A 19,005-nucleotide genomic window follows, 5' to 3' on the forward strand; every position below is an offset into this window, starting at 1 on the left:
AGGCTTCATCCTGATTGGTTGACCCACCAGTCGGGGTCCCAGTAATGCAGGTACAACAAAACTTTGCGGGTTTCCAGAATGTTGATTGGAAAACAAGATTCCTCCAATGTCCAAGTCCCTCACACCAGGACTCCTAGTCCGAAAGGCAGGTATCTGTTGTGAGGATCTTCCATGAGACCGAAATGAAGGAACTTCCCACATTCATAGCAGGATTCCTGAGCCACCAGGCCAGGGACAACCTGGTCTTCATTGTCAGGCGAAATCAGTCTGTCCAAGGGCTTGACCAACTTGTCCCACAATGACAGGATGTTGTGTTGTAGGAGTCTGGAGTGAAACTGGGAAATGGGACTGCCTCTAAAGAGGCTACCATCAGTGCCAGAACTCTCTTGCAAAAAGTGAAGAGTTGAGCAGCACTTGGACTGAAAAGTCTGAGTCTGAGATTGAAGAGTTTGAAGTTTCTCTCTGTGTCTAGAATAAGACCCAGATACACCAAACTATGATGCTGGTTCCAGCTCTGGCTTCTTAAAAGGTTCAGGATCCAACCAAATATTTGCAAGGTCAGGATGATTCAAGCCATGTTATCCACCAGAATTTGTGCCAACTGTTCCCTCAACAGGCTGCCTTTCACATACCCCACAATGGAAATGCCCTGGAAGCACAGCAAGGACAATACAGGAGTCACCACCCTTAGCAAACACTCAAAGTGCAGATGAGGCCAAATGGCAGGGCCAGAAACTAAGTGCTGGGGAACCAAAGCAGAGCGAAGAAAATCGCAGATGTGCCGGAAAAATGGGGACAAGCATGATGTCCACAGAGGCCAGAACGTCTCTATAATGGAGAGAATACATGATGATCTGGTGGATTCCACATGGAAGTTCTGGGCTTTAATGAAGAACACCGGGCAAATTAAATCATAACTCTTGCAGTGGGGCTACATTGTAGGGAGCTAAAACAATAGTTATACTGACCCGAACCATACTCCTGGCTGGCTGCTATGCCGGTCCCTTTAGCCTTTAGGGTTAAGATTTTATTTTTCCCAGAGTTTTTCTTTAATGAAGACATTTAGGGGCTTAATATCAAAAGTGGAGCAGATGTCAGCTTTTGGAACTGTGAATGCTTTGGAAAAGAATCCCTGGAATCGTTCCACCACAGGTACTGGGTACTACACAAGTCCCGTGAGAGCTGCATGGAGGTCTGCCGATCTGTGCGGTGACACAGGCAGGTTGAAAGACATGAATTGAAAAAAGCCGAGAGTAGGACTTTAGGACTTTAGCTTGTAGCCCCTGGACACCATCTCTAGAACTCAAGCATCCAAGATGCTTGCTGTCCAAATACCTGCAAAGGCTATCAGACATCTCCCCACTTTGGAAAGATTATTTATAAAAAAAAACGTTGAAGCCTGGAAGTAATGAATAGAACTTTATTTTTGCCACCCAGAGAGGGATGAGCTTTCCGAGCCCAACACTCTTTCTGCTGGAGCAGATAAGTATTCTTGTCCCTGGTGACATTGTTGATAAGGGTTGTCCAGAGCAGCTCGAAAGGGATGCAGTACCTCAAAGTACATGCAAAGCAGCTGTTTTTTGCATGCCGGTTCTGCAGGCCAGCACTTTTGCCAAAGAGTCCTTTGCATGTTTACTGACAGGTGTCTTATACGGAATAAGATGGGAGACGATTGGACTACACAGTAGCTCAGGACTGTGGACATGAGCTGCATGTGCTCAATAAAGGATTGTCTTGAAAAGACACTGGATCCCTTCACTGGTTCTAGCCCAGTCAGACTGACACCAACCTGGGATGGGTGAAGAGCTGGTCAGGATTCTTCCAGTCTCCAAAAATAAAGTCTTGAAAAACTGGATGCACCAGTAAGGTCTTGCCAGTCTTAGGGCCCATAAAGGAGACCGAACTGGTAGAAGCCGCAGACTGATCAAGTATTGAAGTGGGGTGAACCCTGTCAAAAAGAGCTGAGATGGTTTCTCATCCTTGGAATAATGGCAGTGGCTTGCGACTGCCTCAGTGTTACATTGTCCGTTATGGACTGAGGGCTTGTTCACACCGAAAGTGTGTGCGTTCCAGATCGGTAGCTGCTAGCACTATTTTTTGCGTTTGCGTGGAAGCGGTGCCATTGAATTCAATGCACTGCCACGCCCCCTCCCGCCCCTGAACGCGGGGAGAAGTTTCATAACGTTTCTAGAAGTTTCATAACGAACGCGGTTCACTCCAGCAGCTACCGCTCTGGAACGCACATGCGGGAATTCTCCCTAGTGGGACACAGGTGACAAAAAAAAAAGTTGACAAGGGTACTCACCGATACTTTTTTTTGTGAGAGGTGACAGTATTCCTAAAACAATACAGACAAATGGTTTAAGGACAGTGGTGGAGCCCCAGGGCCGAGTCACAGCTGTAAACGCTACCACTCTGATAGTTTTGCCACTGCCTCCCAGCAATACATTATACAATGCAGAATAATATGAAGCTACATACTCTGTGTTGCTCACCGGGGCTGCGTGCAACCTGTCACCAGCAAACTTAGCTGGTGACAGCTTAGCACTAACTGGCACTGGCAGCAGAAGTGAATGTGGCTGCAGAGGGCTGAGTGTGTCGTGCATAGTAGAAGCTGGGGACAGAGCACCAGCGGCCATTGTAACTGTGGGCACACCTGGCAGCGATAGAGAAGGGTGCCTAACCTCCGATGGAGCAAATATAAATTTGGTGTGGAAACCTACATGTCTGAATAACAAGGTGGTTTGTTCAAAATAATCTTATTGCAATGGTGGGCTGGTGTCCTAATTGTTGCAAGCAGGGATTTCAAATGATGCCCAGTGGTCCTGGTAATAAGGTAGCGCCTGCTGCTTGGCCCACACTGCCTAACGAGAGTCTTCAGAGACAGTGTCACTCCTGGGGCTGTGCCACAGGCTCTGGACACTCAGATAAATAAGACTGTACACTCAAGTCTGGGAAGTGCCTCAATGCAGAGCCTAGTGCCTTGAAGATCACAGTCCAGGCTAGCCCAGCAAACATCCAGTAGAGCGCAGGTGCGACCTCCGAAGCTAGTGCTACGTAAACGCAGATCCAGAAAAGGTTATTGACTTGTCTCCGCAGAGCAGAGAAAGAAAAAAAATGACCATCCTCATGGAGACTAGCAAGAAGAAAAAGGAAAAAACAAAAACTAAGCCATTCTGGCAGTTTTTGTTTGCCAGTGTCTAATTCCTTCTGTAGGCTGCAGTATATCCCAGGTTCTCAATTCCAGTGTACCTCAATGAATGCTAAATCATTCACTTTTTCTTCAGCAGCTTGGCTCCTTCTGCTCGTCCTTCCCAGTGACATGGAAGCCAACCGGCCTCCTTTTCTGTAATGTAAACTAACAGCGGGTGCACAAGAAGAGGGAGGAGGGCAGAGTGCCGAGACCCAACAACTTACTGCTTCTCTGGTAAACATTGAGGATTAATAACTCCAGTGTCTACAACTAGAGAGGTCGGTGAGAACTTTTTTTTAAAGCCCAAATAATGCTTCATAAGAATATGATATTTAAAAATTCTTAGCCTGGTGACAATTCTAGTTTGAGCACATAACTGCACAGTACTGTAATTGTGTGTAGTTGGCACCGTAGGAGCAAATTATTCTGTAAATAACTACTACAACTGTTGCTCTTCTGTGATCCATGTCAGTCAACTTTAAAAGTCAGACAGAGCTAGGAAAAAAAAAAAAAAAAAAAAAAAAAAAAAAAAAAAAAAAAAAAATCACCCAAGTAGTTAAGATCTAACAATAAAATTTACTGTATAAAAGCCCTTTCTAGTATAAAATAAAAAAGGTTAATATGAAAAAGCACTTTCTATACACCAGAGATGGGTGAAAAGAGACCAACAGCAGGCTGCACAGAGTGAATGGAGTTCAGGCAGAGCTAAATGTAGGCTCAGTGACCCTTCCATGGAATGCTCTGGCCAATGTAAATGGGACACACTGAACAGAAGGCAATCAAAGGCCCAGTGCACGTTAAACCCTTAAAAAGCAGCGGAACTAACAAAAACATTACCTTTCTTTTTATGAGTCGATCTCTGTCCATCGTCGTCCCCATTCTTCTCCTCACTAGACTCATCTGACTTCACTCTTTGGTTCTCCTTCCCATCTGCACTTTCTTCCTTCATTTCCTTCTTCCCAAAAGACTTTCTGGATGGTTGTAGTTTTTGAGGCGGCTGTGAGGAAGTTAAAACGTAGAAAACAAAAATGAGCAGACTTGAAACTTCTGAGTGGAACTTTTTATTTTTTAAACATGGGGGCTAGAATGTCTGTTAACAACAATAATAATAATAAAAAAAAAAGAAACACCTGTCTGCGGTCCCATTAGGACATTTCCTGGGACAGATACTCTGACCCTTCCCCAAGCATTAAAAATAAAAAATCATAGGATGGATAGATAGATGATTAGTTCACCTTATAAATATGTACATGTGCTCCCTTCTCCAATTTATAACAGATCAGGGATGACTTGAAATTATGTTTTTTTTAATCATCATTCTAGGATACACTGAATTACTTTAATGGCATCATATTAATTTTGTGACCTCATTAGGGTTGGTGTAATTTTTATTTTTGGTGGGTGCTTTTTAGCTGGAGATCATTTAATAACTCATGGATCAAATTTTTGTCTAAGATTAAGAATGGCAGCCCACAGTAGGGCACTACCTTACACATGGCATTGGATACGATAACACATCGGTACTAATAGCCTTTACAGATGGATGGGCTACCTTCATTTAAAAAATATTACAGATATTTTATACAGCGTTGACAATTTACGCAGCACTTTACATAGTGCTCTTTCACATTAATCCCTGTCCTCAAGGAGCTTACAATCCTAGGTCCCTACCTCACATACATGGCCGATTTAGAAAGAAGCCAATTAACCAACCAGCATGTCTTTGGATTGTGGGAGGAAACCAGGAGGAAACATGCAAACTGCTTGCTGATAGTGTACTTGCTGGGATTTGAACTGGGGACCTCCAGTGCTACAAGGCAGAAGTGATAACCACTACACCACTGTGCTGCCCAATATTGATGCGACATACTGAGTTAACATGCATGCATGAATGTACCAGACTGGAAAGGTCTGAATAGGGTCTAAGCACTTATGCTTGTAGTCATGTCACATCACCTTTTACCTTGTGTTGATGCCAATATAGTTTTAAAACAAAAACTAAATACTTGGGACGGAGTTCTACTTGAAAGTGTAATTTTTACTCTGATGCAGTTACGCTTAGAGCACCCCCGCCAGTCTTAACCTGACCATACACCTATAGATTATCTGCAGATTTTCTATTGTCAGATGGAAAAAGTGCAACAGATTCCTCCATCTACACTAAACTGTGTGTATGGAGGAATCTCCCACTGGGCCAAGCTTCCATATCTTGATAGTCGGCCCCGCTGGCTGTCAAAATACCTAAACAATGCCTGCATCCAATCAGATTGTTCAGGTATTTTGACAGCCAGCGGGGCCGACTAGCAAGATACTGAATCTTGGCCCAGCGGGAGATTCCTCCATCCACACAGTTTAGTGTAGATGGAGGAATCTGTTGCATTTTTTACCATCTGACCAATAGTCTATAGGTGTATGGCCAGCTTTACTCGCGTGCACCAGACCTAGCGAGATATCACTGACTAGATCAAACCATTCCCAGCAGGGCTGTCAGAAGCATTCTGCAATTCCAATATTTCCTATGGACTTTCCGAGTAGGAGCCTATACTCAGAAGTCCATAGGAACAGGGACATTTTTTGACAAGGCAATCTAGTCAATTATATCTCACTAGAGTATTAGAATGCGAAAGAGCTAGGTGGTGCTGACATAAGTAGATCTGCACCAAGTAAAACATTTCAGAGTATGTATATAGTGAAACAAAGAATAAAGTCTAAGTTAAAAAATAGGAAGCAATCAGATGTGCCAGCAGGTACTTCTCTTGTAATTAAATGGCTAGACAGAGGCTTCTTGGATGCAGGTGGGCGTTTTTGAACGTCCTATCCTGCCCGGCACTAGGCGACGCGCACAAGCGGGAAATCAGCTTGGAATGTAAACAGCCAGCGAATGCTGTTTAAAATACAAGTGTTCAGGCGTCTGTAGAGACACCCGATCGCTTGCAATATGCGTGCAGGTCGCGCCCCCGCCCCCCTTCTCAGCTGCTGCGGGCGATCCCGAGCTCCGCTATGCCCGTCGTGAGCCCGGGCCCAGCAGCTCTGTGACCGGAGATCAGTACGCGATCTCCGTTTGATCTCCTTCTCCGAATGCAGGAAGTGATGTGTATTACATCACTTCCGCATTCCTCTGTCACTCTCTGGTACAGAAGCCGGAGTTTCTCATGAGTTTCTCTGGGGTCCCTAGGTGACATTAGGGGTCTTAAAGACCCCTGATGTGTCTATAAAGAGGGACTGTTATATGAATTGTCTCACCACTAAGGACATGCTGGTTTGTGAGTGTGCCATGATGCCTTTCTACTGTTCTACTGTTCAAAGCCCATTTCGTGTGTACCTTACTGTATAACTGGTAACAAATTGTTGAGTGCGTTTGTCGTTTGTTTTGCCGTTATATGAATTGGCCATCACATAGGGGGCTTGTTATCCACCTACGTGATAGCAAAAAAGTTAAGTGAAAAAAATTAGTTATAAAAAATTAAGCCACGTAGAAAAGCAATTTTTTTTAAAAAGTCCCCCGCCCCACGACATGCAAACATGCGTTGAGTGCGGCTACATGCGAAAACGACGACTGCATCCACTGTGCTGCACGTTACATATTGCCGCGAACGTCGCAGTGAGAGCAATAATTCTAGGGCCATCAATTACTGATAACACTAAACTGATGAGCGGTGACAGGTTTTTAAAGCGTCTATGGTCCATTTTGGGTATGTTAGTTTTTTCGCGATTTCGGGGCCACTCGCAATTTTAAAGCTTGACATGTTTGGTGTCTTTTTACCCAACGTGATGCCGTCTTTTATATTTTACCAAACATATGGGTAATAATAAATGTTTTATAACAACGTAGGGAAATGTGTGTTTTTTTTCAAAATTTTCAGTACTTTTTTCATTGTATAGTAAAAAAAACAAAAACTCCCCAGTGGTGATTAAATACCACCAAAAGAAAGCTTTATGTCCCCAAAAAATTGTATAACATTTCTCTCAGTACAGTGTTGCATGACGGAATAAATATCACTACTGTACTGCAGCGCTGAATACTGAAAAATGGCCTGGCCAGGAAGGGGGTATAAACACCCCGGTCAGCAAGTGGTTAAAGGGAACTGTACACAGAATAGGATTGCATAACCTAAAAATAACAAAATAAAAATCAAACAGGGATCCCGGATGCCCTTTCAATTGCCAAAGCAGTGAGCAGATCAAAGATCTTGCCAACAGTGCTACCGAGAGATAAAATAACCTGGTGCTTACACTCAAGATGCCAAAAATTGAAATACCACTTTGGGTGAAGAGTTTTTAATTAAGTGGAAAACGACACAGCAACTTGAAAAGATGCAATGAAACATACACACTAAACGTTCACTGATCACAAAGCGAACCTCGAGCTTGCAACCGTCAGACCAACTAATCCCTGTGTGTGCAATCAATTCAATATTAGTAAACTGCTCCAGAATAAGGGCCACAGTTACAAGCCATTCAACAGCATGGTTCAAGCTGAGACATACTCATTCCTGAAAGTCCCTGTTCCTATAATGTAGTCTGGCCCAATAATCCATCTAGTCCTAGGAGGTAAGAGGATGCATAATCTGCAGATAAATCTTAAAATAAAAAGCCTCGTGTCACCAAGCTTATGCTATGACAAAAACACAACTAGAACGGGAATGATATTCAAGTGTCAAAATGAAACTTGACACACACCTCAAAGGCTGAGTGACACCACCTCCGAAAATTATGGTTCACAGCTTAAAAGACAGATTTTCTCTTTCAAAGCAAAATGTCCACACATCTCCCTTACCTGTGTCCTCAAAGAGCTAATGAAATCTGAAACCGGCACATGTGCCAAGCCAGGCTACTCTACCCTGGGAGCCTAAAAATAAATGGCGAGGTGAAGCCGTCACCCAAAGAGCAGTGCTGCTGGCTGCACGGGCGGCTGGCTGTCCGAGAATAGAGAAAGCCAGCTACAGACCTGGCAGGAGGAGGGCAGCCCTAAATGGAAATCCTGCTTGTGGGGGACCCTGTGTGCTATTCCTGGTGTCACAGCTACATGGGAGCACTTCTCTGTGCATGGAACACTTCGTGTAGTCCTGTGCATTCCACATTCAAACACTGGGCTTCACATCTTACAATGCACAATTCTGTTACCCAGTTCTGACTATGCAGACTTAGGAGAACACTGTACCAGACTTCATGCACATCAAGCAGCATTTCATAAAAAGTGCTGTAGTTGCAGTGCAGCAAAGCCTTGTTTCTTCTGTAAAGCCACCCAAATTGCTAAATTCCCGCAACTACTTCAGAAACATTCCATGAGCTCACTAGCAGGCACAGAAACCACAACAGTATTAATATTATACACTGAGTAGCCTGATTATTATGACCACCTGACGTTTGTAGGCAAATCAGCTATAATTTCGCGCTGAAGTTGCTAATCCATTGCAGATGCTAAGGATCCCCAACAGTTCTCAAACAAACTTTGGTGTTTTAAAGGAGAACTATGGGGTTAGGGCTTTTCCCCATAGTTCTCCTTAGGGTAACAGGAGGACACAAACTAGCGTCCTCCCGTCACCCTAGGCTCAGTATACCGCGAGCTGCTGCTCACGGTATACAAGACACCGCAGCTGAAGCGGATCCCGACAATTATGTCTGGATCCGCCCAGCTGCGTGACTGACAGCTGGCTCTGCCTATCTAAAGGCAGAGCCAGCTGTACCCGCCCCCTCCCCTGTCCGTTCCGCCAGTCAGCGCTGGTGGATCGGAGGGGGGAATCCAGCCCCTCCCCTGTCAAGGCAGAGAGCGGTGACAGGATCGAGAGGTGAGCGAACGCCGGTATGTGTTCGCTCACCTCCCGATCTACTGAGCCGACCTGTGAGTTTCATTGTCACAAGTCGGCTAGAACTATGAAGCGAGTGAAAAGCACTCACCTCATAGTTCTCCTTTAAATATGCAGTCTAAGGCCCCATTCACACTGAGCGGATTTCCGCCACGATATCGCGCATTTTTGCCATTGATTTTCAATGGACCTGTCTTAATGTACAGCTCCAAGTCGCCCGTTGCGGTCACGCCTGCAGGACCCTTTTTCGGCGGATGTCGCGCAATGTTTCTATTTATGCAGCCCGATGGTGAAGGTCGCGCTATCCCTGCCACGCGGATCCGCTTTCAAAGGTATGTCGATTAGTGTGAATAGGGCCTTAAAGTGGACCTGAACTTCAAAACTTAACATTTGCCAAGTTGTAGTGAACATGTAGAAACAGTTGTCCCTACAGCCTTATAGCTGCATATCTGAAGTCAAAGATCTATGGCACTGCTGTCTGACTACTAGTCTCAGGAGATTTAGAGTGAGGTTTGGGGATTTCACTTCTGTGCTGTTCAATGTTCTCCTTGCTGGAGGCCCCGACATAGGGAAGAAAAGCTCTGCCTCTTCCATGATGGTTTCCACACAGGGACACAGCGCAGAATAAGGCAAGTTAGAAAACGGTCAGCCGCAAAACTGCTGACTAACCGTTTGCCATCTGCCTGCCCTTTTCTGGCAATTGCTTCCAGAGTTACGTTCTTAAATGCATTATTTCTAACTTTCTTCTAACTTCCTGTTGCGTTGCTTGGACAGGATTTAAACTGAAACACCCCCAAATGGTACAGGACAGCACAAACTGAGCCGACTAGGGTTTTTAACTCTTTCAAACGCCATCGTAAACTTGGGGGGGAAAAAAGGCTATATACACATTTTAGGTCTTCTTAAAATGTCCCATGTAAATAGTTTGTGGTTTTCCAAATGGATGCAGAATTTGCTAAGACGCCATAAATTATTAACCAACTCGAATAAAAAAAAAAAAAAAGGAGGACTGTGAAGGTTATTAGACATCTGTCCAATAAGGTTATTGCTCCAGACGGCACATGCACTGCCCTGTATTCTAACATTAAAACAGGACATCAATATGTAATGTGCAGTAACTCAATGCAACTTTACAGAAGAGAGTAAAGATTGTTTGCTATGTATTACTGCACTTGGCAAGCCATTGGTTCCCTTTGCATTGTTGAACAAGTTAGTCTGGACCGACAGCAAAAACTAAAATGGTCTGTATGCACAGGCACCGGGGTATGGTGCACAAGTTAGAATGTGAGAATGGAGTCAGTTTTCTTACCGGCGTGCTTTTATGGGCAATCTCTCCAGGGGTCGGCCAATTGGTGGCATCACCAAAATCCCCAACCTGTAGATACAGGAAAAAGTAATTAATAGATCATTCTATTTAGAGCCTTTATACACATTTCTATTTCTCTTCTTTGGAGCATAATACACATATGTAAAGCACACAACTGTACTTAAAGTACTCATTTTAGAAACCCTTGCTACCCCCACATTGCAAGAATTAAGTGCTTTTGCTCCAGACCCTAAAATAAACATATAATCACCTGATCCTCAGTTCTGCCTGGCTGCTAGACGACCGGTCCCCGCAACCTCTTCTACCACAGGCGCCATCAGTCCATGTAACACAGACATCACCACATATAAGCATTCTGATGAAGGGGGCTTGCCCCTGAAATGCGTCAATCTTGGCTGACTGCGGCCGGTGATGTGACCAGAGGCGATACCATGTGGGTTAACAGACAGTGTGGCCTCTTGTTTGTTGTTAAAGCCCGATGAAAACGTTTGCTTGCGAGTACATTTATCCCTTGTTTTATTTATCCTAATAAACGATTTTACGCACGGAGGTGGCGCTCTGTTCCCTTTTGTTTTCCAATTGTACTGGATGAGAGGACATTCCACAGCCAGAGCGGAGGGAAAGAGTGGTGATCGCTGACTGCCACATGACCGCAGCTGCTGCTTTTCATATGGGTCCATATGCAAGTGTACCTAACCTTGTGTTGTGTTACTTTCCTCACCAATTCCAGTCCCGCTTTCAAGGTAAGCATTAATCTGATTGGAGGCCGAGAGGCACTTACTAGAATCGCCACTTGTTTTAAGCACGCTTTTTGTAGCGCGTTCAACGCTCTACAAAACGCTCAAACATAAAAATCCCATTGTTTTCTATGGGTATGGTTCACACCTTGCCGTATTTCAGCCCGTCTGAACGCGCTACAAAACGGCCTACGCCTGAAAAGGTACATGAGCTTCTTTGCAGCGTTTTTGTTGCGCGTTTCCATTGGGATACAGCCAAGTAAAAACGCGGTAAAAACGTGCGACAAACGCGCATATTCGATATGCCTAGGTGTGAACAGAGCCTTAGGATCACCTAATCACTAAAATAGTGTATTGGGGCAGTAGAGGAATGTTTAGCTGAAAAACTGAACTAAATTTTGACTAGCGTAAGACTGTAGGATAGACAGTAGTATTGTAATCAAAACATTACCTTGCTGCCTCGTCTTGTTCGGGGAATACCGGCCTTCACCACCTTGGCAGGGATTGGAGGGTCTGCAGAGGAAAAAAAAAAAACCCATTAGAACAGGAATTGAATATTCTGGGTTACCCAAAAACAAAACAAAAAGAGTCAATTACCAGCAAACTATAAAACATTAGGACTTAGCAACCAGCTGCAAAGAGGACGCACGTCTGTTTTGACCATAGCAACTACATTCCACCTACAATTTTTTTTTTTCTAGAGCAAATCAGCCTCTTCATAAATACCTTCAAACATACCATAAGCTTTCAGCTTGGCTCTTCCCACCTAGCATGACCTGAATATTGCACACAATAACAACGAAGTGCGATGTAATGCCACATGCAGGGGAGTACATCCGGAACTACCTGGTGCTTGAGGGATTCTTGGCAAGTGCTGAAACCACCACCACCTAGCGTCCCTCTTTGGCATGTGTGTTAACCTAGCCTTTGTATAATTTTAGAAAATAAAAAAATAGCTATAGGCAACCGATACATGTTCTGCCTCAAAACACATTTTCAGTTGTACAGCAGCAGTCAATTGTCTGATCTCAAATATGCATGGTTGCCCTCGTGCTGATTCCTCATGGCAAACCAGTTCTGCCAGCAGTTTCTTAAAGCCAGAAAGATGTATACATCAGGCCTACTCTAGTCCCGTGTGCCTCCATGCTCTCTGCATGTTGCTATGACAGCTTCCTCAGATGTGGAAACATATGGGCTGGCTTGCCTTTAGCTTTCTAAAGGTTTTCAGTTTCTTTTAGATGCACTTTCTAGGGAGATGAGGTACCTTTGGAATTAATTTGAACATAACACGTGTTTATGCAGATCCATTAATCTTCATGGCAAATGAGCTTGTGCCAAGACTAAAAAAAAAAAAAAAGAAGCTGCTGGCATTGCACAATGGATGATATTGCAGACAAGAGAATGGCAATGATCGCCAACAGCGAGACCCCGCGACCACATCACCAGGAGTGTCCCTCCACTGAACCCACACCAATACCATCAGAAGTGGTCACAACCACGGTCCAACTTATAAAAATATACCTCCACCCATTATTAATCCCTGGTTGTTCACCATCCAAACATTGTGCCAGTCAGCTGCGCTCCTTCCCGTTTTCCTAATGTTCTCATCATGCATTTTGTGTGAGCTGCATGTGCACTTAAAGCCCCAACTCTAGGCTGCTGTTAAATTTAAGCATGCAGTGGGGTTCCCCTCACACTGTCTGGATTAAATGCTCATTTAACTTTGCACGGTGGGTGGAGAATAAGTACAAATTCTTCAGGGCTGGAAGTGATTAAATCGATAATGAGAATAGTTGTCAACTCTCCACGCTGGGAGGAGGGCACAGCAAGCAGTGGGCAGGTGCAATAGCCAGCCTGCTATTGGCTATTGCAATAGCCAATAGCAGGCTGGCTATTGCACCAACCCGCTGCTGTATTTACATTTAGCTGCCATCTGTTGAATCTTGCCACTGGCAGCTGTCATTCCTCGGCTGAAGCTATCCAAGTGTCATGTGCTTACAATACAATAAAAAAAAAAAAAATGACAAGAGGGGGAGTAATTTGCAGTTTCGGCCCGACCTTTTCTGCTCCATCGCCATTCATTTCAGTCATACCCCAAATGCGCCACCCACCCACAGTGTGATCGCCTGGTAGAGCAATGCTGTGCATTTCAGTGCGGTGCGATTGCAAAAATTGTGCATGCAGTTTTATTATGAAGTAAACTTCTTGTATGTAACACTATTTTGTTTTAAAAACAGATGGTATTTAATTTATAAAAAAAAAAAAAATTGCCCAACTAATAGATTATGAAAATAATCATTAGTTGCAGCCCTAAAATACTTAGGTTAATCTTCGTTCCTGCAGGCTTCCTCTCCATATAACTGGTTCCCCAAAGCCCCCTTTACTTTGGTCGCATCTCATGTCCAATGAAGGACCAGCAGTCCCTGCATTGTACACGAGGATAGAGTGAACCCACCCACAATCTGGAGTGTTAAACCGGAGGAGCAGAGCTGGCTGCCAGGGCAGCAAGAAACAGGTATGTATTTGTACATATTCCTTCACCCCCAGGCAAATTTGCATTTAATCCATCCAGAGCGAGGGGGTCCCACTGCACAGGTACATTTGACAGCAGCCTGCAGTTGGGCATTAACTATGGAAAATGCAGACATACGGGCAGACTAATTTATAGCAAACATCACCAAGTAGTAGTACCAAGTAGTTGGAGCTTAAGGCCTGGTTCACACCTGGGCATTTTAGAGCGCATTCCTACGTAAAACGCTCAACATGTGAAAACCAATAATTGCCTATGGGCATTGAATGTTCTGATAAAACTCCATTAAAAATGCTACAAAAAGGTTTTTGTTTTTTTAAATGCACCTTAAACAGGTATAAATGTTACAATAGATTTCATTACTATTCTAAGGTAACATAAGCAGCAGAATAGCACAGCACACTCTTCATAAAATCCTCATTCTACACATGAAGATAAAGTAATACAACAGGGGGCAGTATTGTCATTTAGATAAGTGGATCTAAGCCTGGCTCCATAACTTTGCGTACATGATGGTTAATGAGCATTAAAATCAGAAGTGTATACCAGCACTCCAATGCACATACACAGTATAAGCCAGCGCTGGACAATTCCCAGGAGCCAGGTAGCCAAAATACACAGCTGGAGCCTAAAGGTTTTCTGAAGCTGGCTCCATTGGCAAACAAGAAATTTTAAAGTGAAAATATGTTTCATGAATGGAAGACGATTGCAGAGCTGTATGCTGATGTGATTTTTAGTGAAAGGGGGTAAAGGTCTACTGTAATTGCAACATGACTCAATCCTAGAGAGTTTAGACAGGATTTAGACAAGCATAGAAAGAATGACCAGATTGCTAGTACAATACTAGCCGGTGAACCAGCTTCGCAGTCTCAATGAAATATTCGCTATGGCTCACATGTTACTAGCGTTAAAGTCCGACAAAATGTTATACAATGTGCTATTTACACACTAGATCCACAGGATTAAGGCCTTGTTCACACCAAGCGCAGAGAGCAGGTGCAGACCGGATCAAAACTGTGTCCAATGTATTCGAAATGGTATTTTTTGCTCCAGTTTACATCACAGCGTGCAGTTCCAGGGCAGGTGAAAAAACTGCAGCAAGCCCTATTTTAGCTGCTCTGGAACGCATGCAAACGCACCAAAAACGCATGCAAATGCCTGGAAAGCACTGAAAGCCAGTGTTAAACTAGAAACAGCCCGGAACGCATAAAAAAAAACGCACAAGTCACTGCACTGCGTGTGCAGAAACCTGAGCGGATCTGCTCTGCATTTGGTGTGAACAAGGCCTTAAAAAAAGAAATAAAAAAATACAGGTTTGTCAAGAAAGCATCCTAAACATAAGGAATCATTCAATAGTGCCCTGCAAACAGCAGCAATTGCTAGACCCAGATTTCAGTTTACTGTTGTCATAGCCGATTGAACAAGCCCGATAATTTACAACCATCTGCCAAAACAAATGGACAACAAATGAAGGTTAGCAAAGCACTGCTGAAAAATGCAAATGAAGCTACTTGCTTTTAGCTAGAGCAGTTTATACAATAGGCGACACAAATTTGATGAAAATTCCAATCAATAGAATGATAAGCTTCATAAGACTCAAAAGTATAAAAAGTACACATTAGCACATCTTTCCCTATGTCCAGTATAACTCCCCTACCAGGGCTGCAACCAACTAATCGATAACGAGAATAGTTGTCAACTATTCTTATTATCGATTAGTTGGTTGGATCCCCTAGCTCTCTTCATGCTGGGAGGAGGGCACAGTAAGCAGTGGGCGGGTGCAATAGCCAGCCTGCTATTGCAATTTGAAATGGCCAATAGCAGGCTGGCTATTGCACCAGCCCACTACCTGCTGTATTTACATTCAGCTGCCGTCTGCGAATCTTGCCACTGGCAGCTGTCATTCCCTGACTATTCAAGCGCCATGTGCTTACAATACCATTATTAAATAAAATAAAAAAATAAAAAGGTGGGAAGTCATTTTTGGCCAGACAAATTCTGCTGCAGGAGATGCGTTGCAGTACCATTAATTTCAATGGCACCCTAAATGCGCCTCCCACCCAGTGTGAACGCCCGCACTGGAACGCACAGTACCGCAATGCTGTGTGTTCCAGTGCAGTGCGATTGCAAAAAATGTGAACGCAGTTTTATTCTGAAGTAAACTTTGTGTATTTTTGTTTGTAATTAGGGACGGTACGTAATTTTTTTATCCGATTAATAGGGGGGAAAAATAACCGGCCAGCGAATTATGAAAATCATCATTAGTTGCGGCCCTAACCACCACTACAAACATCCTCACTGGAGTAAAAGACAAAAATGTCATAAATTGCAGCCTCAGTCCTTAGATGTGGTCCCTGACTTACTTTTCTTTTTATCAGGATAAGCACATATTCATTTCATCCTGATTGGTCTACCTCTACACAGGCTTTCCCCCTTCAGTCTATCATGAATGCTACTACCAGACTCATTCACCTAACCAACCAACCGCTTAGTTTCCGCAACCCCCCTGTGCCAATCTCTGCACTGGCTTCCAATTGCCCAAAGAATTAAATTCTAAATGTTAACCAGTTACAAAGCCATCACCCTAACCATCCTCTCCACTCCTCCCAAGACCTCCAGTTCTCTAGCTCCCTTGTCAACTCCTCCCATGCTTGCCCCCAGGACTTCTCTAGAGTCTCTCCCATGCTCTGGAACTCCCTACCCCAACCTGTCTGGCTATCTCCTACTTTGACTGCCTTTAGCCGATCCCTGAACACTCATCTCCTCATGGAAGCCGATCTCACCTAAAGGCTGAACTATTACTTTCTTAAACAACTCATTCCCACACAGCTACCACCTTTTGCATCGCTTGTCTCTCCATTTTAGATTGTAAGCTTTCACGGGCAGGGCCATCCTAACCATCTTGAATTGTATTGCAACAACGTCTACCCGATATTGAAAAGCACTGTGCAAACTGTTGGCGCTATATAAACTGTATAATAAGTTTCAGCAAGCGCCTTTTGACAAATATACAATACTGGCATGAGGCAGACCAATCTAGGAGTTAGAGGGCAGTTCTTAGGATAACATGTGACTGTCAATCACACCAACAAAGAGGTCTAAGAAAAATGGCATTTGCAGCAGTCAAGCATTGCTATAGTCATTTACCTACCGCTGAAATCCTTCCTAAAATGTAGCAATCGTCACAAAAATGGAAATACAGCTGATAATGCCAAGTTGTCCAAATTCATTACTTTAAAAAGTTTCCTGTCAGCTTATTTTACTGCCAAAGCTGATGTTTGTATAATCATAGCTCCCTGCCAAGCTGAGTGGAATCTAAAGCTGATGGCAAGCAAGAAGAATGCCGATAGTATTTCCATCAACGACTAAAAATGGAGGCAGTCTAACAGCCAGCCTGTCCATTCATCCTGACTATGGGACAACTATGCAGTGTGAGGTACCTAAAGCCAACCTATAACCACAACAGATACAAGTGTCAGTGGCTGCATTTTCCCTTCATTATCTCTAAGATTACCCCGAAATCCAGGATATTCTAATAAGGAAATAATGATCTCAACTAAAGTTGGCTTTTGGTCATGCCCCTCCCACAGTTCTTTATTGGTCATTGAGGCCAACTATGACACTAAGGACTAGAAGAACTGCAGTGGCAGAATGAGCTGGAACCCAAATCCACTTGTAAGTCAAAGACAATTATTGTACCCCAGGTTTATGGGCAAGATGATCAGAATCTCTTTATATCTCACACACAGTGTATGCCTCGCAAGCCACAGTGGACAGGTTAGATTGAGTTTTCTTGTCATTTATAAAAAACGGAAACCAAGAAAAAACAAATACATCACCAGTCAGGGTTTTTTCCTTTTAAAAATTGTACAATGACGGCTGAAACATCATTGCTTTGAAGAAGCCACAAAATAAGCTTCCTCATAAGTAATGCAAACCCAAAAAAATTGCTGACTTTATTTAGCATTTCCTGCAATGAGTTTGTCCACTGCTGTGCTGTATCCAGCAATGTGGTACAGCAAACTCGATTGTCCCCAATATGTGCTGCTATACACCGCTCAGGACACAAGTGGTCTTAGGAATGTCCGTTCCTAGCACAAGGAAGGTCAGAGGTGATCCAAAATTAGATAAACAACCCACATCCACACAAACTAAGAACAAGAATGCTAGTGCCTGCTGAAGCCTATTCCTTCCATTTAGGGGGAGTCCACCAAAAATGAGCATTTGTATTTCAGGTAGATATTTATACAATGTCCATACATGTCATTCTACAGAAAGTGTATCCCCCCAACCCCATATACTCCTCTTAGGATAGGGTTCACACCTAGGCGTATCGAATATGCGCATTTGTCGCCCGATTTGTGGCAAAACCAGCGCGACTAACGCGCGTTTCCGAGGGCTACCTGGCTGTATCCCAATGGATACGCGCGACAACACCGCCCCAAAGAAGCTCCTGTACTTCTTTGGCGTAGGGCGTTTTGTAGCGCGTTCATACGGCCTGTAATACGCCCAGGTGTGAACCATACCTATAGGAAATAATGGGATTTCGGTGTTTGAGCGTTTTGCAGAGCGTAGGAACGCGCTACAAAATGCCCAGGTGTGAACCGGGCCTTACCTGTGCGCCAAGGCAGCTTCTTGCTCCTCTGCAGCCAATGTTGACATTGGTTGTGTCAGCAGAGGGACCATTGACATCATTCCCCAAGCCACTGAAGTGTTGAAGTGCCAGATATTGTTGCTGACTGTGGAGCCAAAAGGAACTGCAACGCAATGTAGGTAGGGTGTGTATATGGAGGTTGGTTGGCATCTAGCCAAGGTGGTAGGCCACCGGCATCAGAGGAGGTAAGCAAACACCTGTCGGGGAAATGGTTCAGCTTTGTGCATTAGGAGTCTTAAGGCTGAAGTACACACTTCAGCTTAATCATTTTCAAACATGACAATTTGATTTTTCACAAACAAGACGCTTATGCACTGTCCACATGCGTGCAACTGTAAAAAAAAAGTTGGTTTTTTTGGTCACAATTTCTTTTCTAATTAATGGAACTTTCCATTGAAGAAACAAGGGAAAGCATTAATGAGTAAATAGGCCATCTCCCATGAGGTCATATAATTGTAGGCTATACATAGAAACAGAGCTTTAAATATTCTAAAAGGGGTTTATAGACACCGTAATCTGGTCTAATTTATTAGGCATAATACATGTAAAAGGACAAAAATGATTGCAAGTTTTGGAAGGTGTGCAGCCATTTTTTTTTTCAAAGTGCAAAAACAAAAAAACAAAATGGATGAGACATTGGAAAGCAAGGTGGAGAGTATTTTACTTAATCCCTCCCTTTAGCTGCCTTAACAAGTTACATTTGGATTGTACAACTTTCTTTAAGTCAGCTTTACACATTAGTCTCCTTTACCGCAAA

General features: G+C 43.7%; 1 protein-coding gene across 2 annotated transcripts in view; it reads right to left on the reverse strand.

Moving 5' to 3' along the window:
* Positions 1 to 19,005, reverse strand: part of LARP1 (La ribonucleoprotein domain family member 1) — a 79,591-nt gene that overhangs the window by 27,779 nt on the left and 32,807 nt on the right. For both annotated transcript variants that reach the window (XM_018571113.1, XM_018571112.1), the window contains exons 2-4: positions 11,516 to 11,577; positions 10,310 to 10,375; positions 4,031 to 4,190 (exon numbers count right to left, since the gene is read on the reverse strand). In XM_018571113.1, the coding sequence (XP_018426615.1) occupies positions 4,031 to 4,190; positions 10,310 to 10,375; positions 11,516 to 11,577 (288 nt within the window). The remainder of the gene's footprint in view (positions 1 to 4,030; positions 4,191 to 10,309; positions 10,376 to 11,515; positions 11,578 to 19,005) is intronic.

This window comes from Nanorana parkeri, unplaced genomic scaffold (genome assembly GCF_000935625.1).
Source record: "Nanorana parkeri isolate BGI_ZX_2015 unplaced genomic scaffold, ASM93562v1 scaffold1681, whole genome shotgun sequence".
In the NCBI taxonomy this organism is placed as follows: domain Eukaryota; kingdom Metazoa; phylum Chordata; class Amphibia; order Anura; family Dicroglossidae; genus Nanorana; species Nanorana parkeri.